Source organism: Cavia porcellus, unplaced genomic scaffold (genome assembly GCF_034190915.1).
Source record: "Cavia porcellus strain 051 isolate PalLab524CR breed Dunkin Hartley unplaced genomic scaffold, mCavPor4.1 scaffold_8, whole genome shotgun sequence".
Classification (NCBI taxonomy): domain Eukaryota; kingdom Metazoa; phylum Chordata; class Mammalia; order Rodentia; family Caviidae; genus Cavia; species Cavia porcellus.
This window is the reverse complement of record NW_026947491.1, coordinates 43,524,608-43,546,640: the sequence shown is the minus strand read 5'-3', so window position 1 is coordinate 43,546,640 and position 22,033 is coordinate 43,524,608. Positions and strand designations below refer to the sequence as shown.

At 54.5% G+C, this 22,033-nt stretch overlaps 1 protein-coding gene across 1 annotated transcript; it reads left to right on the top strand.

Moving 5' to 3' along the window:
* Positions 1-371: 371 nt before the first annotated feature.
* Krt80 (keratin 80) lies at positions 372-19,116 on the top strand. The gene is made up of 9 exons (XM_003475771.5): positions 372-864; positions 6,088-6,296; positions 10,731-10,791; positions 11,030-11,125; positions 15,335-15,499; positions 15,804-15,929; positions 16,442-16,662; positions 17,109-17,170; positions 17,301-19,116. Exons 1-9 carry the CDS (start codon positions 565-567, stop codon positions 17,426-17,428), a joined length of 1,368 nt encoding a protein of 455 aa, XP_003475819.1. The 5' UTR covers positions 372-564; the 3' UTR covers positions 17,429-19,116.
* The last annotated feature ends 2,917 nt before the right edge of the window (positions 19,117-22,033 follow it).

The window sequence follows — 22,033 nt, the reverse complement described above, 5'->3', positions numbered from 1 at the left end:
TGTTTCCCAATGCCAGGCTGGCACAGTGCCCAGGACTGCTGCCCTGCCATCAGGAGCTCAGGGCTGCACTTGCCTCATCTTTTCCAGAATTACGTGGGCCCAGCTACATCAGCCTTCAGGTATGCAGGAGCTCTGTGGTGACAGGCTTCTCTCTTCTCTCTGCTTCCTTACTAAATCTGCCTTCTTCTTGCAGCCTCCCACTCCCAAACCATCCTGACAGCCCGGGCTTGGTCCCTTCCCCAAGCCAGCCAAGTTTAGTGGGGGGCCTGTGACCAGCCCTTCTGCAAGGCAGAGCCCCCTGCAGGGGAGGAGGCAGATGTGTGTGTGCTGGGAGAGGGGGAGGAGCACCACATCATCTAACAGGTTGGTCAGGCTGGGAGGCGTCCCGCCCTCCTGCAGCTAATGAGCATTGTGTGACAGGTGTTTGCATCTCAGTCCCCAGCAGGCTCTGGCTGCGACAGGAGGCGGCCGCCTGCCACCCGCCTTCCCTCTAAGGCTCGCTTGCTTGCTTGCTCACTGCACCCCACCAGGCCCTCCCGCTCCCAGGCCGGGGGTAGGGGCACCATGGCCTGCCGATCCTGCGTCGTTGGCTTCAGCAGCCTCAGTGGCTGTGAGGTGACCCCTTTGGGCAGCCCCCGGCCTGGGGCCTCTGGATGGAGCAGCTGCGGGGCCCCTGGGTCAGGGTTCAGCTCCAGAAGCCTCACAAGCTGTTGGCCAGCTGGCACCATCCCCAAGGTGACGGTGAACCCCAGCCTTCTGGTGCCTCTGGACCTCAAGGTAGACCCAGCTGTCCAACAGCAGAAGAACCAGGAGAAGGAAGAGATGAAGATCCTCAATGATAAATTTGCCTCCCTGATTGGCAAGGTGAGCAGACGTTGGTGGAGGGGCAGGGGACCAAAAGATGAAGAGTTGCCAGACGTGGGCAGGTGGTTGAGCTCTGCTTCCCTGAGCATTGGTCACCATGCCCCACCCCTCCCTCCAGCCAATGGGGTGGCAGCATGGCTCCCTGAGCAGGCTAACTCTGAGCAGAGAGATGGAGAAGGAAGTCCTGGTCCCTCCTGGTGTCAGGAAACAAAGGAACCCCAGGGTGGTCTCTGGGGGTCATGTCATGTGGCCTGGGTCACCCTATCCCCTCAGTGAGCTAGGGAGAAGCACTGAGCATTCCAAGGGAGTGGCTCCCTCAGAAAGGCTCAGGGAAGAACGGGCTTCAGTCCTGCTCCCATCCATCCCACAAGCCTCTGGCCCCACAGCGTCTCTCTCAGGGTAGCCCATCAGCTTCCCACGAGAAGAGCTGGCTGGGCCCAAGGGGTGGGAGGCTGCTGCTCGGACAGCGGCAAGTTGTGGGTCAGGGGAGCCTGGGTATATTAGGAGGCAGGAATGCAGGGAACAGATGCCTAGAGTTAGAACCATGCAGCCTCCTGTAGCCCACCTGAACAGAGGGAGCAAAGACCTGCTACCTGCAGCCCCCAAGCTTCCTTGACTCCACTGCCCACAGCCTGCAGCTGGTCTGGAGCACTCTTCCCTCAGGCAAGGGAGCTCCCAATGCAGCCCTGTCCGCCTCCCAGACCTGCTCCTCACTCACAGCTCTGAGAAGCCTCTTCTCAGCCCTCCCAGTCCACTCCTTCCTGTCCTGCCCAAGAATAACCATCATAATAGTAATTGTCATCATTGTAGCTAATTGTTTACTATACGCTGGGCACTGTGCTGGATGCTTCACATACTTATCTCTATTTCCTTTCACCGCAAGCAGACATTTTGTGCCCATTTTACAGATAAGGAAAACTTTGCCTTCCTGACCCTTCCAGAAAACAGGCTCAGCCTCCTGCCCCTGACTCTGCCCCTGTCTGCTCCTTGATCTCCTCTTCTCATAGCTGGTTACCCCATGGGTTGGAAGCTCACAGAGAGGGCAGGGAAGGAGTAATGAATGTGGAGCAGCTCTTCAAATCTGGGGTCCTGAGGGCCCCCTCCCTGTGCTGTCCTAAGGGTCCCCAGCAGGAACTTGGCAGAGGGGATGTGATTTGACCTCCACAGCAATACTGCACTGGCTGGTATTTTCCCACCTGTGGAGAACAGAAAATTGAGGACCACGGAAGTTAGGTGTCTTGCCCAGGGCCACATGACCAGCATAGGGTGTAGATCAGACTTGAACTCAGGTTGGTGAAGCACAAAACCTGCGCCCCTGAGACGGGGGCCATTTCTTTCCTCCCCTGCTCACATGTCTAGATCAGAGTTTCCCATACACATGTGAGGGCCCAGAGAGGAGTTGGGAGGGGAGGATGCTGCCTGGGGAGCAGAACGCTGCTTCCCACAGCTGCCGGGGGAGGTAGGGCCCTGCCAGGCGCCTCCCCACCGAACCCGGCTTCCTCCTGGCTTACTCCCTTAAAAGGAAGGCTGCACTCTGCTCTGTAATTTGGCTCCGAAGGATGAGTGGCTTTTCTCCCTTGAATGCCAGTGTTGATGTCAGCCTGTGCCTATGTGTGGGGACAGGGTGGGAGCAGGTGGGTATGGGCACAGGGAGGGGACACTCAGGGTTTGGGTCCGGTGCCCTGGGGCTAGGAAGGTCTTTAGTAGACCTAGAGCCTCCAGCCTTCAAACATGGCCTTCAAGCTGAGCGCCCTTTGTGGTGAAATACAGAAATGTCAGCACTGTGAGGCCCTTGTCCCCACCACCATCACCAGAAGGCTGTCTCCTAGTAAGAAGTGAAAGCAGGCAGTGGCTCAGAAAGTGAAATTTGGATCACCATCAATGGATTTAATCCTGGCTCCACCACTGGATGACTGTGCAGTCTCAGGCAAATGACTTAATCTCTCTGAGCCTCTGTGCATGTCAATATAATGGGCTCATCAATTCAATGGGACAATTTTTGAAAGCAGTTAGAACACACCTACTACATGATACATGTTTCATAGCAGGTGAATGAAAAGTAAAGTAAAAGGTTCTGGCCCCAGTTGCTCCTGGATTCCAGCTAGCTCCCTTGGGGGAGGAGCCCAGAGAAGTAGGGAGGGCGGAGGTGCCCTAATGGGGCGGATGGAGAGAACTTGGTGAGTAGGGATCTTCGTGGAGCTGGAGAGAGATGGGGAGGCCCAGGATAAGACGCAGTGCAGGGTGGTACCATTGAACAGAAAGGAAGGCAGGGTATCTCGCCCCACACTCCCTTCCAGGCCCTCTAAAGCAAGAGGAAGACCAGGAGGAAGAGAGGGGAGGAAGGGACACGTCCAGGAGCTGGCAGAGAGGCCTGGGGGCAGTGCTGTTTCTCCTACTTATTGGCTGTGTTTCCTCGAGGGAGCCACTTCTCCTCCCTGTGCCTCAGATTCCATGGGGGCCCCAAGTTCCTGCTCAGGGAACAAGTGGCAAGGCCACGGCAGTGAGATAAAGACAGGAATGGCAGCAGGAGGGCAGGGGATGAAGGGAAGGCAGGGTCCGCTTCCCACAGGGGCTGCCAGCCGGGCCTCTTGACCTGCAGACAGCAGAGCCCATGCAGGTGCACGGAGGAAGGACTGTCCAGGGACAGTCTGAAGAGGCTACAGGGAGAGACGCACCCCCAAAGAGTAGCAGCCAAGTGCCCAGAGACAGAGAGACAGAGAGATGGGGATCACATCTTCCTCTAGGATGAGTGACGGCAAAGGTGTCCATCTGCCTGGATGCAGAAGGACACAGACCAGCCCTTCCTGAGAAGGGGTTGTGTGGTGCATCGGTGAAGGCAAGAGATCTGACTAGGGCCTGCCTGGCCCAAAGGACTGCCAAGCAGACTCAAGGAGCAGAGTGATCTCCCCGCCCAGATGCTCCCCAACTCCAGCCAGCAGCTCCAGCTCAGGCCGCTCAGATTTCCCCTCTTCCCCACCAAAAAAAATTACCTTCCCCACGCTCTCTACTCAAGCATAGTCTAGAACCACGGAGTTGTGCCACACTGAGTTCTGGGCCTCTGGGCCTCAGTTTCCTCATCTGTAAAATAGAGAGCCAGCTAGACACCTCTGGAGCATAGAACATTGAAGTTAGACAAGGGAAGAACTTCCTGGTGTGAAGGTTTCTCTGTTGTTTATGGGTGGAGGAAGGAGTCTCACCTCTCTCTTGTCACCCCACCCTTACTGTAAACACAGGACTCCTGCTTGTCAAAACTGAGAGAAGGTGGGGTGAGCAAAGGCCTCCCCCCAACAACATTCCCTCTCACACACACTAAGCAAGCAGACACCTTCTTGCCCTCCATCCCCACTGAACCTGTTTGGCTGTGACAACAGTGGGTGGCAGGCTTAAGGCAGCTTCAAGAGGAACTTACCAGTGCAGATGGGAGGTGAGCAGAGAAACGACAGCCGACAAATGTCATTGTCAAATGCCAGTAACCAGCACTGCCACTGGCCTTGTCTACTATGAATGTCAAATGAGGCTTCCCAAAATCATGAGAGGGTCTTGGAAGATAAAGGAAAATGTGGAGTGTGGCTAGAGCAGCAAGAGAGAAGGGAGAGGGCCAGGGGTGGTCAGCCCAGGCAACAGCTGTTGGGGAAGCCTTTCTGGGAAGCTATGTGGCCCTAGACAAGTCACCCAACTCCTTGCCTCAGGGTCTCTATGAAACCCTCTGTAAATAAAGGGTAGAGAGTAGCTAGGCCCCAGGCTTCTGGCAGCTCTCAGCCGTGGTCCTGGAGCTGGGGCCAGCTCCAGGTCATATGTCTGTGGTCACAGGAAGCAACACAACTGATCACAGAGCCCTTATGACAAAAATAGCCCAACTGTGCAATAGCAGGGACAGCCATGCCTCAATAGCCTATCCATATCCTGGGCTTCAAGAGCAGGGACCCCAAACATGGAGCCAGTAGCTCCCAGTCTTCCAGGAGGGAGGCCGATAACCAGGACACATGAGAAGCAGAGGAACTGAGGTCTTGATGATAGAGGGAAGGAGGAGTTTTCCAAGCTGAGTCTCGGAGAGCTTCCTGCAGGAGGATTTCCGGGGCACACAAGAGGAGGAGAGGCAGGCAGTGCTGGCCACGGAGGAGAGGACAATGCCCAAGAGAGGCTGGAGGCTGGATGGACCAGGGAGGCCCAGGAACATCAGGCTGGCCTGAGGGAGGGGAGAAGAGACCTGAGAGAGATCCTGGATGGCATGCTGTTGCCTGGGATGTGGTCTTTGAGCCACCAGAGTGCTGGTGGAAGCCCCAGAGCAAGGCATGTGAGGAGCCAGAGGGCTCAGAGTCCTAGCATCTTCATCCTCAAGGCAAACCTGACCGGAGCCAGAGGCAGAATCCTGCTCAACAAGGGAAGCTAGTGTCTTGGGGCCCAAGTGACCCAAGAAACACTAGGAAACCTATGCTGCTATGGTTAAGAAATTCTCAGTGCAAACTGCCTGGATTCCAGGCCTGCCTCTGCCACTTGCTAATTTCATGACCTTGGGCAATTCTTTGACTTCTCTGTACCAGGTTCTCACATCTGTAAAAAGTGCTTGTAATACCAATGCTGTGGGCTGTTACAAGCAGCTGCCTAATGAGTTAAAGGTGGCAAACATTCAGAAACAGGCCTGGCACACAGTAGGTGCCACACAAACATGGGCTGTCATTACTATTCCAAGCACATCAGCAGGGTCTGCCCCCAACACCTCTCAAAGACAGGCAGATGACATCGTCCCCAGTTTCTAGCTGGAAAAACTGAGGCTCAAAGAGCCTGCAACTCTGGGACTGTTGAGAGGATTATCCCTGAAGTGCTAAGCAGCATAGACCTTGCTGAGCTTCCAAGGCAAGATGAGACCAGGCTTGCCTTGGGGGAGGAGCAGATGGGTCTCTGGTACCTCACATTCCCAAGGGTCTCCCAACCCAGTCCCAGATGGCCTTGGACAGCCAGTCCCATTGTGGGTACTGTCACACCCTAGTCACCTCCCTCAGCTAGCGCCCCAACAAGCCTCTGCTAACTTGCCCCGCCTCCATCTGCTCCTTATCTCAGCATCTTCAACTTGAATAATCAGAAACCGAAGGTTCCCTGCTCTCGATGCCAGAGGGAGGCCCCAGTGAAGGTGCACAGATGGGCAGCCACTTCCCAGGGAGCCCGTCCCACGGGCGCCCCGGCTCACCCATCCCTGGTCCACTCAGTGCCCTCCTGCTTTCCCAGGTGCAAGCCCTGGAACAGCGCAACCAGCTGCTGGAGACCCGCTGGAGCTTCCTGCAGGGCCAGGACTCTACCGCCTTTGACCTCGGGCACCACTATGAGGCGTACCAGGGCCGGCTGCAAGAGGAGCTGCGCAAAGTGAGCCAGGAGAGAGGACAGCTTGAGGCCAATCTGCTGCAGGTGCTGGAGAAGGTGGAAGAGTTTCGAATCAAGTAGGTGGCTTCCAGTGGGGGCCAGAGGCAAGGGCCTGAGGGTGGGGGTCAGGCTGTACTCAGGTGGGACACACTCCAGCCAGAGGAAGGGGCAGGAAGTTATAGAACATTGGTCTTCTTGAGATATTTACTGAGGGCTCATATGTGTCAGATGCCACTCTAAATGCCAGGGATGTGGCAGGGAACCTACAGCTGCCACCCTCCCCCCACTAGCTTACGATACAGACAGTGCTGTGTTGGCTTTTGTATGGCTGGCCCTTGAGTACTGCCATAGCCCTGTTCAAGAGGCCCCACTCTGGTGCTGTAAACACGCTTGCTTGTACCCCACACTGCGCTGGCATGGGGCACAACCACATTCCTAAAATGACAGCTGGGTTTCTGCTCTGAATATGGATTTGGATTTTGACTTCGATTGGCTGGAAAGGAGAGAGAGGCACCCAGTACAGGCAGGGGGCAGAAAGGGTGGGTTTCATCTGAATAAAGAAGCAAAGCCCTGTAGGTGACATGTGTGAGGGATTGAGGGAGCCCGGGAACTGCAGGACAAGGGAAACACAGCCTCCACATACCAAATGTGCTTACAGTTTAGCGAGACACAGACAGGCAAACAGCACATGAGCAGAGCAACCTGATGGTCACAGGCCAGGCCTGGGCACTAGACTGTGGGAGGGTTTAGCCTTTCCCACCACCATCACCTTCGCTAGCTCCTGTGTGAAATAGGAATGGCAGTGATTGATAGCAATCTCAGGAGGCAGGGAGAGGGAGAAGAGAACCCAGCATGGTGCCTGGAATTTATAAATGGCAGCTTTCCCAATCCCTAGAAGAATGAAGTTCCCAGAACACAGTTAGTCTTTGATATGAATTTGCGGGACTGAATTGGCAGGGTAGACCCTTGGGTAGCTCAGGGAAGAGGTGATCCCTTCTGTCAGGCAGTGGGCAGGGCTTCAGGGACACAGAGGCAGAGCAAGGGAGAAAATGTACCCTGCTGCACCCCTCTTTGGGTCTTGTCTGTCTGAGATGGGGCCCCAGCCACAGGAAGGGGAAAACAGATAGTTGAATGCCTCAACCCCCACTACTCCAGGACAGGGCAGCCCAAACCCTGCCAGTAGGAGAGGAAACCTACATTCTCCAGAGCAGCCAACCAAGCAGCCTATCTGACAATCTAGGGGTCTGAGCTGCGGCTTATGTCACCTACTACTTCCCCTGGGCTCTGCCCTCCCAAGTCCTAGGAAACACAGGCCTGACTGCCCATTCAGAAACTCTCAGCTTCTTAACACCTGACCACAAAGTCAGATCAGTCCTTCAGAACCCTCGGCCCCTGTCACCAGTTCCTAGGTCTTTAGCCCTCAGAGAATAACAGAATGGCTGAGTGGGATGCCTTGGTCCTCTTTCCATGAATAACACAGGTCCAGATAGGACAGGGCTTGTTCCTAGCCACACAGCCATGCAGTAGGACATCAGCCCAGCCAGACTGTGCCCACGAGAGCCCTACAGAGCTAGAGTCCTGTACAACCACTACTGGGTGTTTTCCTGTCTCAGCCTATCTGCCACACTAACTTGATGCCTTAAAATCAGGATGTCTCTCCCCCTCTGTGGGTAGGAAACCCACCTCCAGAGGGGCAAGAGAGACTGTGGGTCTACCAGCCAAAGCTGGGGAACACAGCCTGGCTGTGCAGAGCCTGGGGCCCCAGGAGAGGCGGGTGGAGCCCTGACAGGGAGGAGCCGGGCCCTGCCTCTGCAAGAAGATGAGATCAGCCTCACTCCAGAAATAAACAACTTACGGGGGAGGGGGACAGATGTGACAATCTAAAAAGGGCTTAAGACTGGTTTTTGAGAGCTGGTGGCTAGTAGACTGGCAGTGGATTGGGATAAGTGGGGGACAAGCTGTCTCCTAAAGCCTTGGTGCAGATGGAGGCCCCCAAGGACTTCTATGTAGCACGGACCCCACAGATTGGCTAGATTAATGCTTGTCTTACTAAGCACAAAACAAAGAGCCAGCAAGTGGAAACAACTGACTATGCCCACACAGCAAGTGGCTGTGGGATGCCACAGATGCTTGGGCAAGCTGGTGATGGATGAGCCAGCACCCGAGGGAAACGGGATTCAGATACAGCAGAGCATCACACTGTGTGGGCCAAGGCAGGCAACATACTCGCTGAGGAAGGGACCCACCCAGAGCCCAGAGGAGGCTAGCAGAAGCCTTAGAGGCACTGAGGTCCAGCCCCAGACAGGATGCTACGCTGCGTTCCTGCTGTGCCCCCAGCCTCAGCCCTGGGGCTCAGACCAGAGCCCTCCATACCACTCCTGGAGGGCCAGACCCCGCTTGGACTGAAGACCATAAAGAGGCTCTTCCAGCCTGAACTCCCAGCATCCTTCTCTGCTGGGCAGCGTTGGGGATTTGACTTCCCTCTATGCTCCCTTGTGTGTTCCCGGGGCCCTGGAGGGTCTCTATCCAGTAGCAACTCTCCCCATCTCTGGATAGGAAACCCACTTCTGGAGAGGCAAGGGAGACTGCGGGGTCCCCAAAAAGGACACATTGAGGGGTGCGAAGTTCTGACAGGACTCAGCAGCCCCAATCCAAAGTCTGAAGTTTCCTCCTAAGAGTTTTCAGAAGACAGAGCTCATATGAAGTCCGGGAGCAGGCCCCAATCAGAATTACTCAGTGACAATCAGAGCCAGGGTTATAAGACCTCAGCCTGGGAGGGAGAAAAGGGAACAACAGAAGGTGGAAAGGACAGAAGTGTGTGAGGACAGTATTGTGCCCCCAGCACACCTCTCTTTCCAGCTCCTGTCTGCCAGCTGGCAGGACTTGGCTGCCCCTAGGAGGTGGGGCTGAACCACTCACTTGCCTGTGAAAGGTGAGGGGCTCCCTAGCCCTGCCCTAGGGCAAGGCATTCCTCAGAGCCCCCCAGGTCCCAGGAGGAAGCTATACATGTCAGCCCAGTCCTGAGGATTCCTGTGTAGCCACCCCTGCTTCCTGAGGCTTCGCCCCAAGAACACTGGAGGACAGGGCTCCCATGGGTATCAGGGAGCCTTGTAAACACTTTATGTATTAACCCACTCAGTCCTCATGGCACACCATTATCACAACCAAAGCACACCATGGCAGAGGTTAGTCAGCAAGGAAGCAGAATCTGATGTCCTGTTCCACCAACACAGCACAAGTGCCCCTAGCCCTTCTCCAAACCAGTTTCCTCCTCTGTCAAATGAGGATTCACAGGACCTCCCCAGCTGGAGGCTCTGAGGGTCACAGGACAGGTATTGTGGGGGGCTTCCTAGCACAGGACCAACGGTAGCTCACATCACCTGTCACAGGGCATAGTCTCCCTGGTCTGCTCCTCTGGTCAGCACTAGTGATGCGGATGGTCAGAGCCCCCCTCAGACTCTGAACCCAAGGCATGGCCAGGGACCACATCTGTACCCACACCCCAAGATTCAGAGACCATATGCCCTGCGGGACCTGACCTCCCTTAGGTCCACTCTCCCTCAGCTCTTCTGTTGGGCTGGGTGACAAGACATGAGGGCAGGAAGGTCCAGCCAGTAGCACTGTGGCCATGGGGGCTGTGTGATTTGAGACTGGGGTAAGTGGGTGGCTACCCTGAGAGAGACCAGCAATCCAGGCATTCCCAGGAGAGGAGGGAAGGATGCAGAAGCCACAGGCTGGGGTTGGGAGTGTGAGGCCAGTGAGCTGGCCACCTGGCCATGGGGCCAAAGCAAAGTCTAACTGGAAGAAGAGGGAGGGTCAAGGACACAAGACTCCCACCCCACCTCCAACAGTGTCCTTGTTGCAAACACAAAGTGGGCTTGACTAGGGAAGAGACCAACCTGGGAAGAGATCTGGGGCACCCCTTAAAGTATGGACCGCACAGCAGGTACCCCAGCTACGGCAGCCAGGATGGACGTCGTCGACCTCTGTATGCACACATCCCTGGGCACCTGGGGCCCAGCACACACACGAGGAAGCCAGCAGATGAGAGATAAACTTACTCTGCACCAACTCTGTCACTCTGGACAGCGATGGCATCCCACCGGCTATCTATCGAGCAGGGGGAAGAAGGGTGGGGCTGTGGGAGAGAATGCAGGTAGAGGAGGAAGGAAGCGAGGAGGACTCGTGGCAGTGACTGTCTGGAAGGAACCAGAGAGATGAGGAGAGCACCCCAGGCCAGGTGAAGAGCTGAACGAGGTAGTACAGCCAAGCATGAAGAGAAAACCTGGGCAGTCATCAGAAAGAAGCCAGAGAACAGGAGCCACGTGCAGGGTACTAGGCATGCGGCATGAAAGACAGCGCTTTGCACCCCCAAAGGGGGAGCCACTCTCTCTAGTAAGCACAAGGCACAGAATGGGATAGCAGAGGCCCCGAGTCCCATCCAAAGAGAATGACCGAAACCCCAGCTCCTACCGTGTCCCCCTGAGTCCTCTCTTCTCCACCCCACCCAGGTATGAGGAGGAGATCTCCAAACGCACGGACCTGGAGTTCACCTTCGTGCAGCTGAAGAAGGTAAGCTGCCCCCACCTGGGGCTCTCCCTCCCGCTCTGATCCCCTTTCCTTCAGGCTTGTCCAGTTTCCTTTATGCCCGTGCAAAGTCCTCAGAGACAAAAGTCTCAAAAACAAGACACCAGAGTGATGCCTCTGTCCGCATCTTGCTCCTTTGCCCAGGCGTCAGTGCCCTTGGCCCTCCCTCCCTAGCACCCCACCACTCCCTCTCTCCACTTCTCACTGATGTTACTAACACCAGGATCTGGACACTGAGTGCCTCCGCCGGACTGAACTGGAAACCAAGTTAAAAGGCCTGCAGAGTTTCTTGGAGCTGATGAAAACCATTTATGAGCAGGTAAGTGAGGTCTCCTCCGTGGGCAGGGGACCCTGAAAAGAAGGAAGGAAGTCAGAGGGCATGGACCCGTCAGCAGCGCTCATTTCAGGGAATACAGGCAGCTCCCCACAGCCGCTCCCCAGGGATAATGTGTATGTCCTTGCATGTGCTAGGGTGCTAAGGGCATGCAGGGCTTGAGGTGTGTCAGGGCGAGGATTAGAGGCTGGCCTCAACCCAGAGGCCCTGAACAGCTATCCAGATGGAGCTGATCTTGCTAATGCCTGCCACCTAGAGCACAGGTGCACACAGCTCCAGATCTGATGGGCAAGCCTCTCACCCTCCCTGCTTTGGTCCTGGCTCCCAGACAATATTAGCTTCTAACAAAATAACCCAGGACTTGCAGAACAGGACACAGTAGCCTCCAGAACACACTCTCACTTTTCTCCTAAGTCTTCAGCTGCTCAAGGATAGACAATGACCCAGAGAGGCCTGTTGTGTTGCCAGCAGGTCACCAGGGGCCTCTGCTGGCCCCTGGATGCTGCCCCTCCACTCCACTGCTACCTTCTGGGCATCGTGCAGAATGAGCCTTCTCCTCTCTCCTCTGTCTCTCTCTGTCTCTCTGTCTCTGTCTCTGTCTCTCTCTCTCTCTCTGTCTCTCTCTCTGTCTCTCTCTCTCTCTCTCTCTCTCTCTCTCTCTCTCTCTCTCTCTCTCTCTGAGATGAGGGATTCCAAGAGATGCTCTTGTGCTCAAAGGCCCTTGCATGAGTATCTTCTGTATAACTCAGAGTAGGCAGAATGGTGTGTGCTTAAAACTGCTGATGCCAAGAGATGCCCATGTAGCCAAGCTCAGTCATCACACAGTAAAAAGGTCTGCTGTGGGCCCTGCGGTATGCAGACCCCGGCTTCACAGCCTCATCCTGTGGGAGACTAGACTTCATGGCTATGCACAGCCACAATCCTCACAAGTAGGCTCAGCCTGTCACCTGCCTTAACAGCCCTGCAAAGTGCCCTGTCCAGCACAACCTTCCCCAGCCAGGCCAAGCCCTGAGCACTTTCCAAGGCTCCAGGCCCATAGGCTGGCTTACATGGCCTAGGGGTTCCCCTGCCCAAATTCTTTGTGTAGCCCCATGGGACAGGGCTCCCCTCTGCTCCTTCAGCATCTCAGCATGCTCAGAGCTTGAGCTCTAACCCAGGAAAGAGGCCCCAAAATTGTGGAGAGCAGCCAAAGAAACCTCTGAAACCAGGGCCCCCAGGCAGGCCAGAGACACAAAAATTCTTGACCCCTGCCCCAAATGCCAGCCTCATGGACTCTATTTAGACCACTTCTGCTACTTTGGGCAAGCTATGTATCCCCTCAATTTCCTGATCTGCAAAATGGAGAGAGTCACGGTACCAACCTTATAGGCCTGTGATGCAAACTAAGCCCATTTCTTCACTGTACAAGTGTTTGCCACACGCCTATCAGTTGCCAGGCACTGCTACCCAACCGGAGCAAGGCAACTGTATGGTGTCTAGTGCTCCTTTTGGTAGCAGCAAGGTGGCAAATGGCAGTGGAAAGTGAATTCTGTTTCTTTCCATATCCAAGACAGCTTTTTTCTCAAAAGATTCCCCACCCCATTGGATCTTGAAACAACACTAATACAAATGAGGCACAGTTGCAATTTTAAGTTTTCTAGTAGCCACACTTTCAAAAAAGGAAAAAAAATTTGGTAATATAGTTTAGCTCAATACATCCAAAATATGGTAATTTCAATGTGATCAATATAAAAAAAAAGGTTAGTTTACACTCTTTTTCCTATACTAAATCTTCAGAATTAGGTGTGTGGTTTAGGCTCACAGCTCATCTCATTGTAGACCAGTCATGTTATGACTAGGACAGGTTTAAGCAAAGGGAGAGGCCACCACACTTCCACCAGGGCCGCCAGGGTGGAAGAGAAACACGGTGGAGTGTGGGGAGCCTCCGGAAGTCTCACACTCTAGTTTCAGATTTGGATTAAACCAGAAAACAATTGCTGTAAGGCTCATCCTGTGTCCCAGGAAACAGCCCTCCCCTCCCAACACACACACACACACACACACACACACGCACGCACGCACGCACGCACGCACGCACGCACGCACGCGCGCGTGCGCACGCGCACGCGCGCGCATGGCCAGGATACGCACAGAGCCCTTCCCTGCGGGCCCAGCAGGACCCTGAGCCCCAAGACAAAAGCTCACCCTCCCCCTGCCCACTGAGGTACCATCCAGCTCCCGGGCACAAGTGGAACCTGGATGCATCCAGCCTGAACGCAACCTGCCCCACCCATATCTCCTGGTTCCAAGGAGATTAGTTCTGGAATCTGCTGACAACCCCTGCAGCCAGGCACACCTCCTAGGAGCCGATCCCTGTGAGAGAAGCAGCGGCTGGCTAAACAGCACCCCACACTTCACCCCAGCTTCTTCACTTTTATCAGTTACGATAATGTCCTCAGCCAGTGCTTCCTGGGCACCTACTACATTCCAGGCACTGTGTTGAATGCTTTCCTGACTTAATCTTACTTAATTCCCTCAACAAGTCTGAATTAAAGCTACCAATTAAAGAGAGCAGCTTGGAGATGAACGGACTCAGTAACCAGGTGAATAGGAACATCTTCCTGTCTGGCTTGCTCAATCTTCAAAATGAAAAGAATGATAGCAGTACCTCACCAGGCCATTGTGAGGATTTTTTTTACCAAATTCTAAAGCACTTAAAGCAACATCTGGCACTGAGAAAACATCTAATAAACATTAATAATTTTCAGCTATATAATAATACCCATTTCACGGATGATAAAACTAAGGCTCAGAAGGGTTTACAAACTTGTCTAGGGTTACTTGACTAATAAGAGATGGAGGCATTGGAGCTAGGTATTAGCTTAGCAGCATAAGTGCCTGCCTTGCAAGGAGGCAGTCATGAGTTCGATCCCCGATACCAATAAAAAGGAAAAAGACAAAAAAAATTTAAAAAAAAAAGAGAGATGGGGGCATTCAGGGTACAGTGCCCTCAAGCTCTGCAGTTTACTAAGCAGCACTAAGTTACCCCACAGGAGTTCCTGTCTGCACTGTCAGGAGGTACTCAAAGAGGGCAGCCATGCACAGCAGCCTCCTCAGGCTCTGACTACCAGAGAAAGCCCTAAAGTGAACCATGGGCTTAATTCTTGCCAACTTGCAGATAGATGCTGGGGCCCCTCCCAGTGAGGCCCTTCCCCACCACAATCCAGCATTGTTATACCCTCTTCTCCAGAGGGGGGCAGCAAGTCTGGACAGATCTTCAGATGCTGTAAATGCTCCAATTTCTGCTTCTGTTTTCCACATTGTTGCCTGGTCTGCCTCTTTCCAGAAAGGGTGTGAGGCTGCCCCATCAGCTAGATTTCGCAGATTCCTTCACCCCTGTGGCATCTCTTGGCAGTACCCTGCCTTTTCCTGGGCCATATCAATTGCCAAATCCAGCCAGGACTGAAAGCACCACTGGGCTCTATCCAGACACCCCCATACTCACTGGTCCCCACACCACAGGGGTAAAAGGAGGGTGAGCTGTGAGGCCATGGAGACGTAGTCTGGAGCAAACCTCGGGGAAGCAGTAAGCTTTCCAGACCCTCTGAGAACAGGGAGGGGAAGATGAAAATGTCATCGTATTTGGGGGCAAGCTCCCCGCTGCTAGAGGAGGTCTGGGCTGAACCTAACATCATAGCAGCCCCTCTGCCTCACAGAGCCTGTACCCATTTTCAATAAGCCAGAGAGTGGGGTGCAGGCTTGCCAGCCTCAAGCCCCACCCTGCTCCTCCATAGCAGCCTTTATTCCAAACTGAGGTGCCACCTGGCCAGGTGTGGGTCCCAGACACTGGCATGGCTCTGCCAGGCCCTCGGGGAGCTCCCATCCAGTGGGGAGCGGAGGCCTACCTCCCTGGGCCCAGCCTCGGAGTGGGCAACAGAAAGACAGTGAGGGAACCAGCATGGGGTGAGGTTCATGGAGTGGGCCCCTGGAGCTGCCCCTTCCTACCATCCTCGCCTTGATCAGAGAAATGGAAAACGGCTGTGTGAGCAGAGGGCAGTGGGCGGCCCCCTGGCACCCTAAGAGTGAGGATTGAAGGGAAGCAGGAGGGGAGCAGCGGCCCCGCTCCACCACTCCTGGGAATGGAGGCTGAGGCCTGTCTGAGGACCCCTGGGCCCTCCCCACTGGCCCTAAACCCCCACATCTGTGTCTGTCCAGGAACTGAAGGACCTGGCAGCCCAAGTGAAGGAGCTGTCGGTGACTGTCGGCATGGACAGCCGCTGCCACATCGACCTGAGCGGCATTGTGGAGGAAGTGAAGGCCCAGTACGACGCCATCGCGGCCCGCAGCCTGGAGGAGGCCGAGGCATACTCGAGGAGCCAGGTCGGGTCTCAGGGTGCAGGGTGGGACAAGAGGAAACACGGGGCTGGGGGCAGGGCAGCAAGGGCAGGCAGGCATGGAGCATGTGAGCTCAGCCCCTGCCCGGGGCAGCAGGAGAAAAGGAGGCCACAGTACATGAGCTTCCGAAGGTCAGAGTCCGCCTACCAGTACCAAGGCTCTCCAACCAGCAGGACCTGGAGGGGCAGAGGGAGGTGGCAAAGGGGTGGGCTGCAGAGGTAAAGATGGGGCTGGGGGCTGAGAGAAGCAGGCCAAAGGCAAGGAGTGTGACTTCCTCGTGCCCTGACAGCTGGAGGAGCGAGCTGCTCGCTCAGCCGAGTATGGCAGCACCCTCCAGAGCCACCGCTGCGAGATTGCTGACCTCAACGTGCGCATCCAGAAACTTCGGTCCCAGATCGTCTCCATCAAGAGCCACGTGAGTTTCTGCAGGACCCATACTCATGCGCACTGAGTACACACAAGACCCCACAGAGTCCCTGAGCAGGTTGACTAGGGCCTCTGTGCCTCAGTTTCCTGACCTATCAAACAGGACTGTGGCACAACTTGCTTAGGCTCTGCACATGAGCACTGCACAGAAACGAGCTCTGTAAGTGGGCCAGAGCTGCTTGGACCCAGAGCTCCCCACCACGTCACCCCCTTGCCTCCCTGCTACCCACTCCAGCCATACCAAGAAAGGAATGGAGGGCTGAGTCACTGGCCACCGGGAAGCACAGCTGGGTCAGCCTCCTTTGGTGACTGCAACACTTCACGCTGGCCAAGGAAAGGGTCTCTGATGAATTCCTGCTTGCTGCATTGCAACCTCGTATGCAGCCAGGAATGCCACTGCTTAGCCTTCATACACACCAATGACAGGCGACTGCTGGCTGCAGCCCCCTCCCTGACCCCTCCCTCCTCACCACCTCCTTTCCTCTGTCTTGTGGGCTGCAGTGCCTGAAACTGGAGGAGAGCATCAAGGCAGCAGAGGAGCAGGGCGAGCTGGCCTTCCAAGATGCCAAGGCCAAGCTGGCCCAGCTGGAAGAGGCCCTGCAGAAGGCCAAGCAGGACATGGCCCGGCAGCTGCGGGAGTACCAGGAGCTCATGAATGTCAAGCTGGCCCTGGACATCGAGATTGCCACCTACCGCAAGCTAGTGGAAGGCGAAGAGAACAGGTATGGCCCAGGCAGGATAGGTGGGGCTGCAGAGGGCTGCGCCCCAGGCCACACAGGTCAGCCTTCCCTCCAGTGTGACACAGGGGACCTAGCACAACTGTATTGCAGGCCTGGTTCAGTATTTGCTGAGATCTTGCCCTAATGCATTAAACCCTCCATTTGCCCTTTGGAAACCTCTGGATTTATCAGTTGTGAGGAAAGTTAATATGACCATGCATACAAATATACATCTACTTATATGCATTTATATGCAAATGTTAGCCATTTATACAGATGAAAGAAGGGGCGGGGCCAAGTTGGGTAGCCAGTGTCACACAACAGGGCAACTCCAGGGCTGAAAGTGACAACCAAGAATTGCCCTCAACCTGCCAGCCCCCAGCTCCCCACCCCAAAGGAGCTAAAGCCACGGGCTGCCTCCACATTCTGCCATGCTCCCCCTCCCCCAGGATGGACCTGCCCTCCGCCTCTGCCACCGTGGTCAGCACCGTGCAGTCCTGGCCCAGAACCAGTAAGTCAACCTGCCCAAGAGCGATGGCAGGGAGGGGCACGGGGTGAAGGGATCATGACTCTAAGGGCGACATTTCAGTCACTCTCAGACCTCCAGCCCCTCCCTGCCCTACCTCTTTTGTCCCCTGTAGAGTCCCCCAAGCCAGGCCTCTCCAAGGCCCCCTCCAGAAGGAAGAAGAAGAGCTGCAGAGGACCAGTAATCCAAATCACCGAAATGTCAGAGAAGTACCTCTCTCAGGAGTCGGAGGCCTCAGAGTAAGGCAGCTGGACCCCAGGAGCCCCAGGAAACTCCGACTGCAGCGGGAGGGACTTAAACTAGACTCAAAAAAAAAAACATTCAGGAACTCCAGGTTGGCAAGGGACACAAACCCTGATACTGACCTGAGAGTCCCAAACTGGGACTGCTATTTTATGGGTAAGCGCCAGGGTAAGCGCCACCAGCTCCACTCTGACTTTGTTGTCCCAGTCCTCTCTTCCAACCTGCTGGTCACAGGTTTTCTCTGCTGAGTAAACTGGAACTTGAGGGGTCAGTTTGTGTCCACCTCTCACTCTTCTGAGGCTCTTCTCCAGCATGGGCTCTCACACCAAGGTGCTTCAGTTCTTTTGCCCAATGCTTGCCCTAAACTCCTGTTTAAAGCCTTGCCTTGCCTGTGCCTCAGAACTGAGGCTGGTCCCAGTGCCCTTGCCCAGGCCTTGGAGGGGCTGGGAGGACCACTTGGTCCTATGCCATGTCTGGGCTTCCCAAGGAGGCTGGTGCTGAGGATCCTTGGCTTTCCTGCACTTGGGCTCCCCTGACAGTATTAGGGACTAAGGGGAGAAGGGACCCTGGCCACTCAAGACCTGAGCCTGGACCTTAGATCAAACTGGATGCCTGTGCCCTGCTGTCCTCCTGTGGGCCCCTCCCAAGACACCACAGTCAGAAACAGGCAGGTGCCTCCAGCCAGCTCCCCCACCTCTCCAGAAGCTCCTCCTGCCGTGGTCTCCTTCCTGCACTTCTGGGCTGAGTGTTCTGCCCCCAGCCCAGGTCTCTCCTAGCCTCGACACCTGGCTCTGGTGCACTGGGCCCTTCGGACTCCTAGCCCCATCCTCGTGGTAAAAGCCCAGGCCACTTTCCCTGACTTCCGCTTCTCAGGGCCCTGTTCTCCTCCACACTTAGCCAAACAGCCTAGCCCTCCCCTCTCTGCATTCACTGAAGAGCCCAGGACACCCACCCCAAGGACTTACATCTTCTTTTCTTCCCTTCTGGCCCCTACCCTTCCCCATGTCCACTCTCCTTACCTGCAGCAGGCCATGAGGACGGGAGCTTCTGAGCCCTGATTTGGCCTGGAAACCCCGTGACCCCTTAAAAGGGCTCAGCCAAAGAGAAAACTTCTAATCCACAGGCAGACCTGGGATTGGTAGGTATGTTCCTGGCCCCTCTCTGGGGAAAACCAGCAGTGCCAGCATCACCTCCTCAAGCCTCTTCCCCTCCCTCTGCCCCAGCTACCCCTTCTCTTGCCTCTTCTTTTAGCCTGTCTGATCCCTTCATCACATTTTCCAGGACAGAGTGGCCTAAGTCCTTGACCTCACCTAATCCCCAAGGCCCTAGAGGCCTGCAGGGTTGCTGGTGGGCTATCAACTCTCAGGCCAAAGGAAACTCAGCCAGGTATTCATCCCTGAGGTCCCCAAACAGGGTGCTGATTGCTGCTTTCTTCTCGGGCTATTTATTGGTTTCCAAGGGAGCAAATCCTCAGTGGGAATATGAGATATGTAAAGTATATATTATTTTTTCATAACTTATGTGGCTTTTAACTTATTGCTTCCCTTCCTGTCTCTGCATGATCAGTGCTGTGTACTATCTGGACTTTAGACAACACATGTGCCAGCCACCCCACCTGACTGGGAAATGTACCCCCACTCCCTGCCAAGGGATGAATAAAGTGTTGAGATTTTTGTCCATGGATGAAACTGCATCTGCTTTACATCGTCTCTGGTCAATCAGACTGAGCACAAGATATTATAGATTCCTTCTGTCTCTTGTGGGGGAGTCTAAAGATCTCGACCCATCTGTGTTTCTAGATGTGATCCTCAGCTGGTTCAAGGGGCTACAGTGACACAAGACAATGTCATGACAGAGAGGTCTGGGCTAGGGGAAGTAAATTCCAAAGGAGTCTCTATTATAATCCAAATATTAAGTATTGTAATCTAAGTATTATAATCCCTTTTCTAATCTGCCTCACAACGGAAGATTTTACTTGTAATCCCATAGAAATGTTATTGGAATCCCAGCAAGTTAATTCCAATCTACCACCTCCAGTGTAACCCATGGTGAGAATAAAGACACCAAGAAATCCAAAGTTATGGGCAGCCAAGGGTCCTAAGTCCCATCCAAGTGAGGATATGTGGACAGAATTTATTATCTTATAAAGATGGAAGTGGCTCAAGGATGATGGGAACTACGTGACTGACAAGCTGGGCAGGTGGGGAGAAAAGCATCTCTGCAAAGTGCAAGGAGAGAGATAAACATAAATACCAGTCTGCAAGTAACTCAACTGGGATAAGCATATGAATGAATCCAGGAGGCTGTTGCTTCAGTTTCTGATTGTAAACTTTTGTACCCTGGGGAGTCATAGCCTATTTCAAGGCTCAAACCCAGCTGACATTCCTGGAGCTGACTGACTCTGCCATCCACTGCATTCAACACAGTTCGAGGAAACAGGAAACGGTCAGAGTAGCCTTAAAAATGACAGACGTGGGGGCTGGGGATTTAGCTCAGCGGCATAAGCACCTGCCTTGCAAGCAGGCAGTCGTGAGTTCGATCCCTGGTACCGATAAAAACGAAAAAGACCAAAAAAAAAAAAAAAAATGACAGACGTATCAGTACTTCAGCTGGCCTTATTTGCATTGCTCAGAACCCAATGAAGAGAAGGAAACACCACAGCCAGCCCTGGACAAATCAGTGCCTAGAGACAAAACTCAATTTAACCAATGCTGAAGCAATTGTTCTATATTCCAGGGGAGCGGCTCACATTGTCTCCTTCAAGTCCCCACCAAGTCCCCACCAGATAAATGGAGGGTGTACAGCAGATAAAGATGTTAGTAAGTTTCGTATCCTGGTCCACGGCACCACAACTCCCAGGCAATGATAGTAAGGTTTATCTTCCCACACTGGCGCCATGCCCTCTCAGGACGCTGTTGGCTGCTACAGGAAGGCCAGGGCCATTCAGGTAGCCCTCCCTTTTCTCCCCTTGGAATCATCATTATGCCACGCTGGGATATTTGGGGGCCTTATTGTCTTTAACTCTTCTGGTCGGCACCGTGAAACGCCCGGAAGCCACAGCAGTGATTGGGATTGAGGCTGCTTAGTCTTGGGCACATAGTTCTTCAGGGTATGCAGTACCAGCCCATCAATTTGTTGTGACGCTTTAGAGAGATGATGCATGATAGAGGAATTTAGCTCCACGCTAAGCACCCAGTAAGTGCTTGATAACAACGACAGCAAACACTGATTCTGAGACGTTCCCCCCTACCCCCGGCAGGACTGATATCTGCCCTCTCCTGCATCAGGGGGGCCTGACTTTTGGCTCAGCTTTACCTGTTCCCCTCCTCCCCAGGAGCAGCAAAGAGAGTTTGAGGGAAACTGAGGATTAGAGAGGTAAAGGAAGTGACTGCCCAGGCCACATTCCATTGAGGAAAGGTCAGCCGGCTGGGGCCTGCCCGGCCACGCGGACCACTGCCCTCTGCTGGCAAAGGCGAGAACGTTCCCAGCGAACCAGCTTGCCTTCCTCTCTCCTAGACCAAAGGGAGGGAAGGAAAGAGGTGGGGTGAGGTCGCTAAATTCTAAACCTAGGACTCCGGTTCCGTCACACTTGGCTCAAATTTTAGGTCTCAGCTCTGAGAGACCGTAGGGCTGAGCACCTTCTCAACCCACCCCGTGCCCCCTTCCCTGGAGGGCTGCTATGGCCTACTGACCTCAGTCTCTGACCCCCACCCTAGAACTGGCCCCTCACTTTCCAGGTCAAGGTCAAATGTCAAGTCCTCCAGAGACCTCCCTAAGTCCCCTAAGTCGCCCCACCTGTCTCCAATAGAGGACACAAGGAATCTTGCCTCACTGATGCCGGAAATTGAAACTCAGGCAACAGTATGAATCCACAGACAAAAAGCTTTGCCTAAGAAAAAAGAGGAAGAGACTTTAAAGGAAGAGAGACGAAGGAGACACAAGTCTGACAGAGAAGATCAGATTGGCCCATCAGCCAAAGGATGAAATAGTTTCTATGGCTTCCCAGAAGAGAGCTAGGGGCCAGGAATTTTGCACGAGCGCAGCATTTTTCCTTGTGTTTTGGGAGACTTCCTCCCTGTGGGCTGTGGATCGAGGCCACCGCACCCTGGGAGACATCCTGCTGTGTGTCCTCCTCCTCCCCCTTTTACAGTGGACCTGGTCTCTGTAATAAGGGTAAGGGGTCCGGGGCGTACGGTTCGTACATGGCTAGCAAGGCAGGAGGGAGGACAAGAGACACATCTTCCTGTTTACCGGGCCGCAGGTCACAAGTGAAGGCCGAGACACCTCCATCTCTTGTCCCCCACAGGGATCGCTGTCCGACTTCACTTCCACACTTCTTCCTGGTCCTGCCTTACTGCCGTCCTGGGCTGTGTGCCCTGCTGCACTGGCCAAGCCTGCCAAGTGATACCTGCTGACTTTTCCTGGGTACGCCAGGTGGCATCCACTCAGCAAAGGAGAATCCAGCAGAGGGACTCAGGGTGGGAACTGGGAGCTGGGACACGGAAAGCAGAGGGGTAGCACTGTAACACGCTAGGTTAGAAACGCAGGAGACAAGACCAGCCTTAGATGGAAAGAGGATCCAGGGGCCAGGCAGAGCTGAGTGCC

Bases quoted from the DNA above. Each gene is read 5' to 3' on its own strand.
- Krt80 (XM_003475771.5), top strand. From the start codon at position 565: ATGGCCTGCCGATCCTGCGTCGTTGGCTTCAGCAGCCTCAGTGGCTGT. The intron at 10,792-11,029 runs GTAAGCTGCCCC...TACTAACACCAG, and splicing joins CCTTCGTGCAGCTGAAGAAG to GATCTGGACACTGAGTGCCT. The intron at 15,930-16,441 runs GTGAGTTTCTGC...TGTGGGCTGCAG, and splicing joins TCGTCTCCATCAAGAGCCAC to TGCCTGAAACTGGAGGAGAG.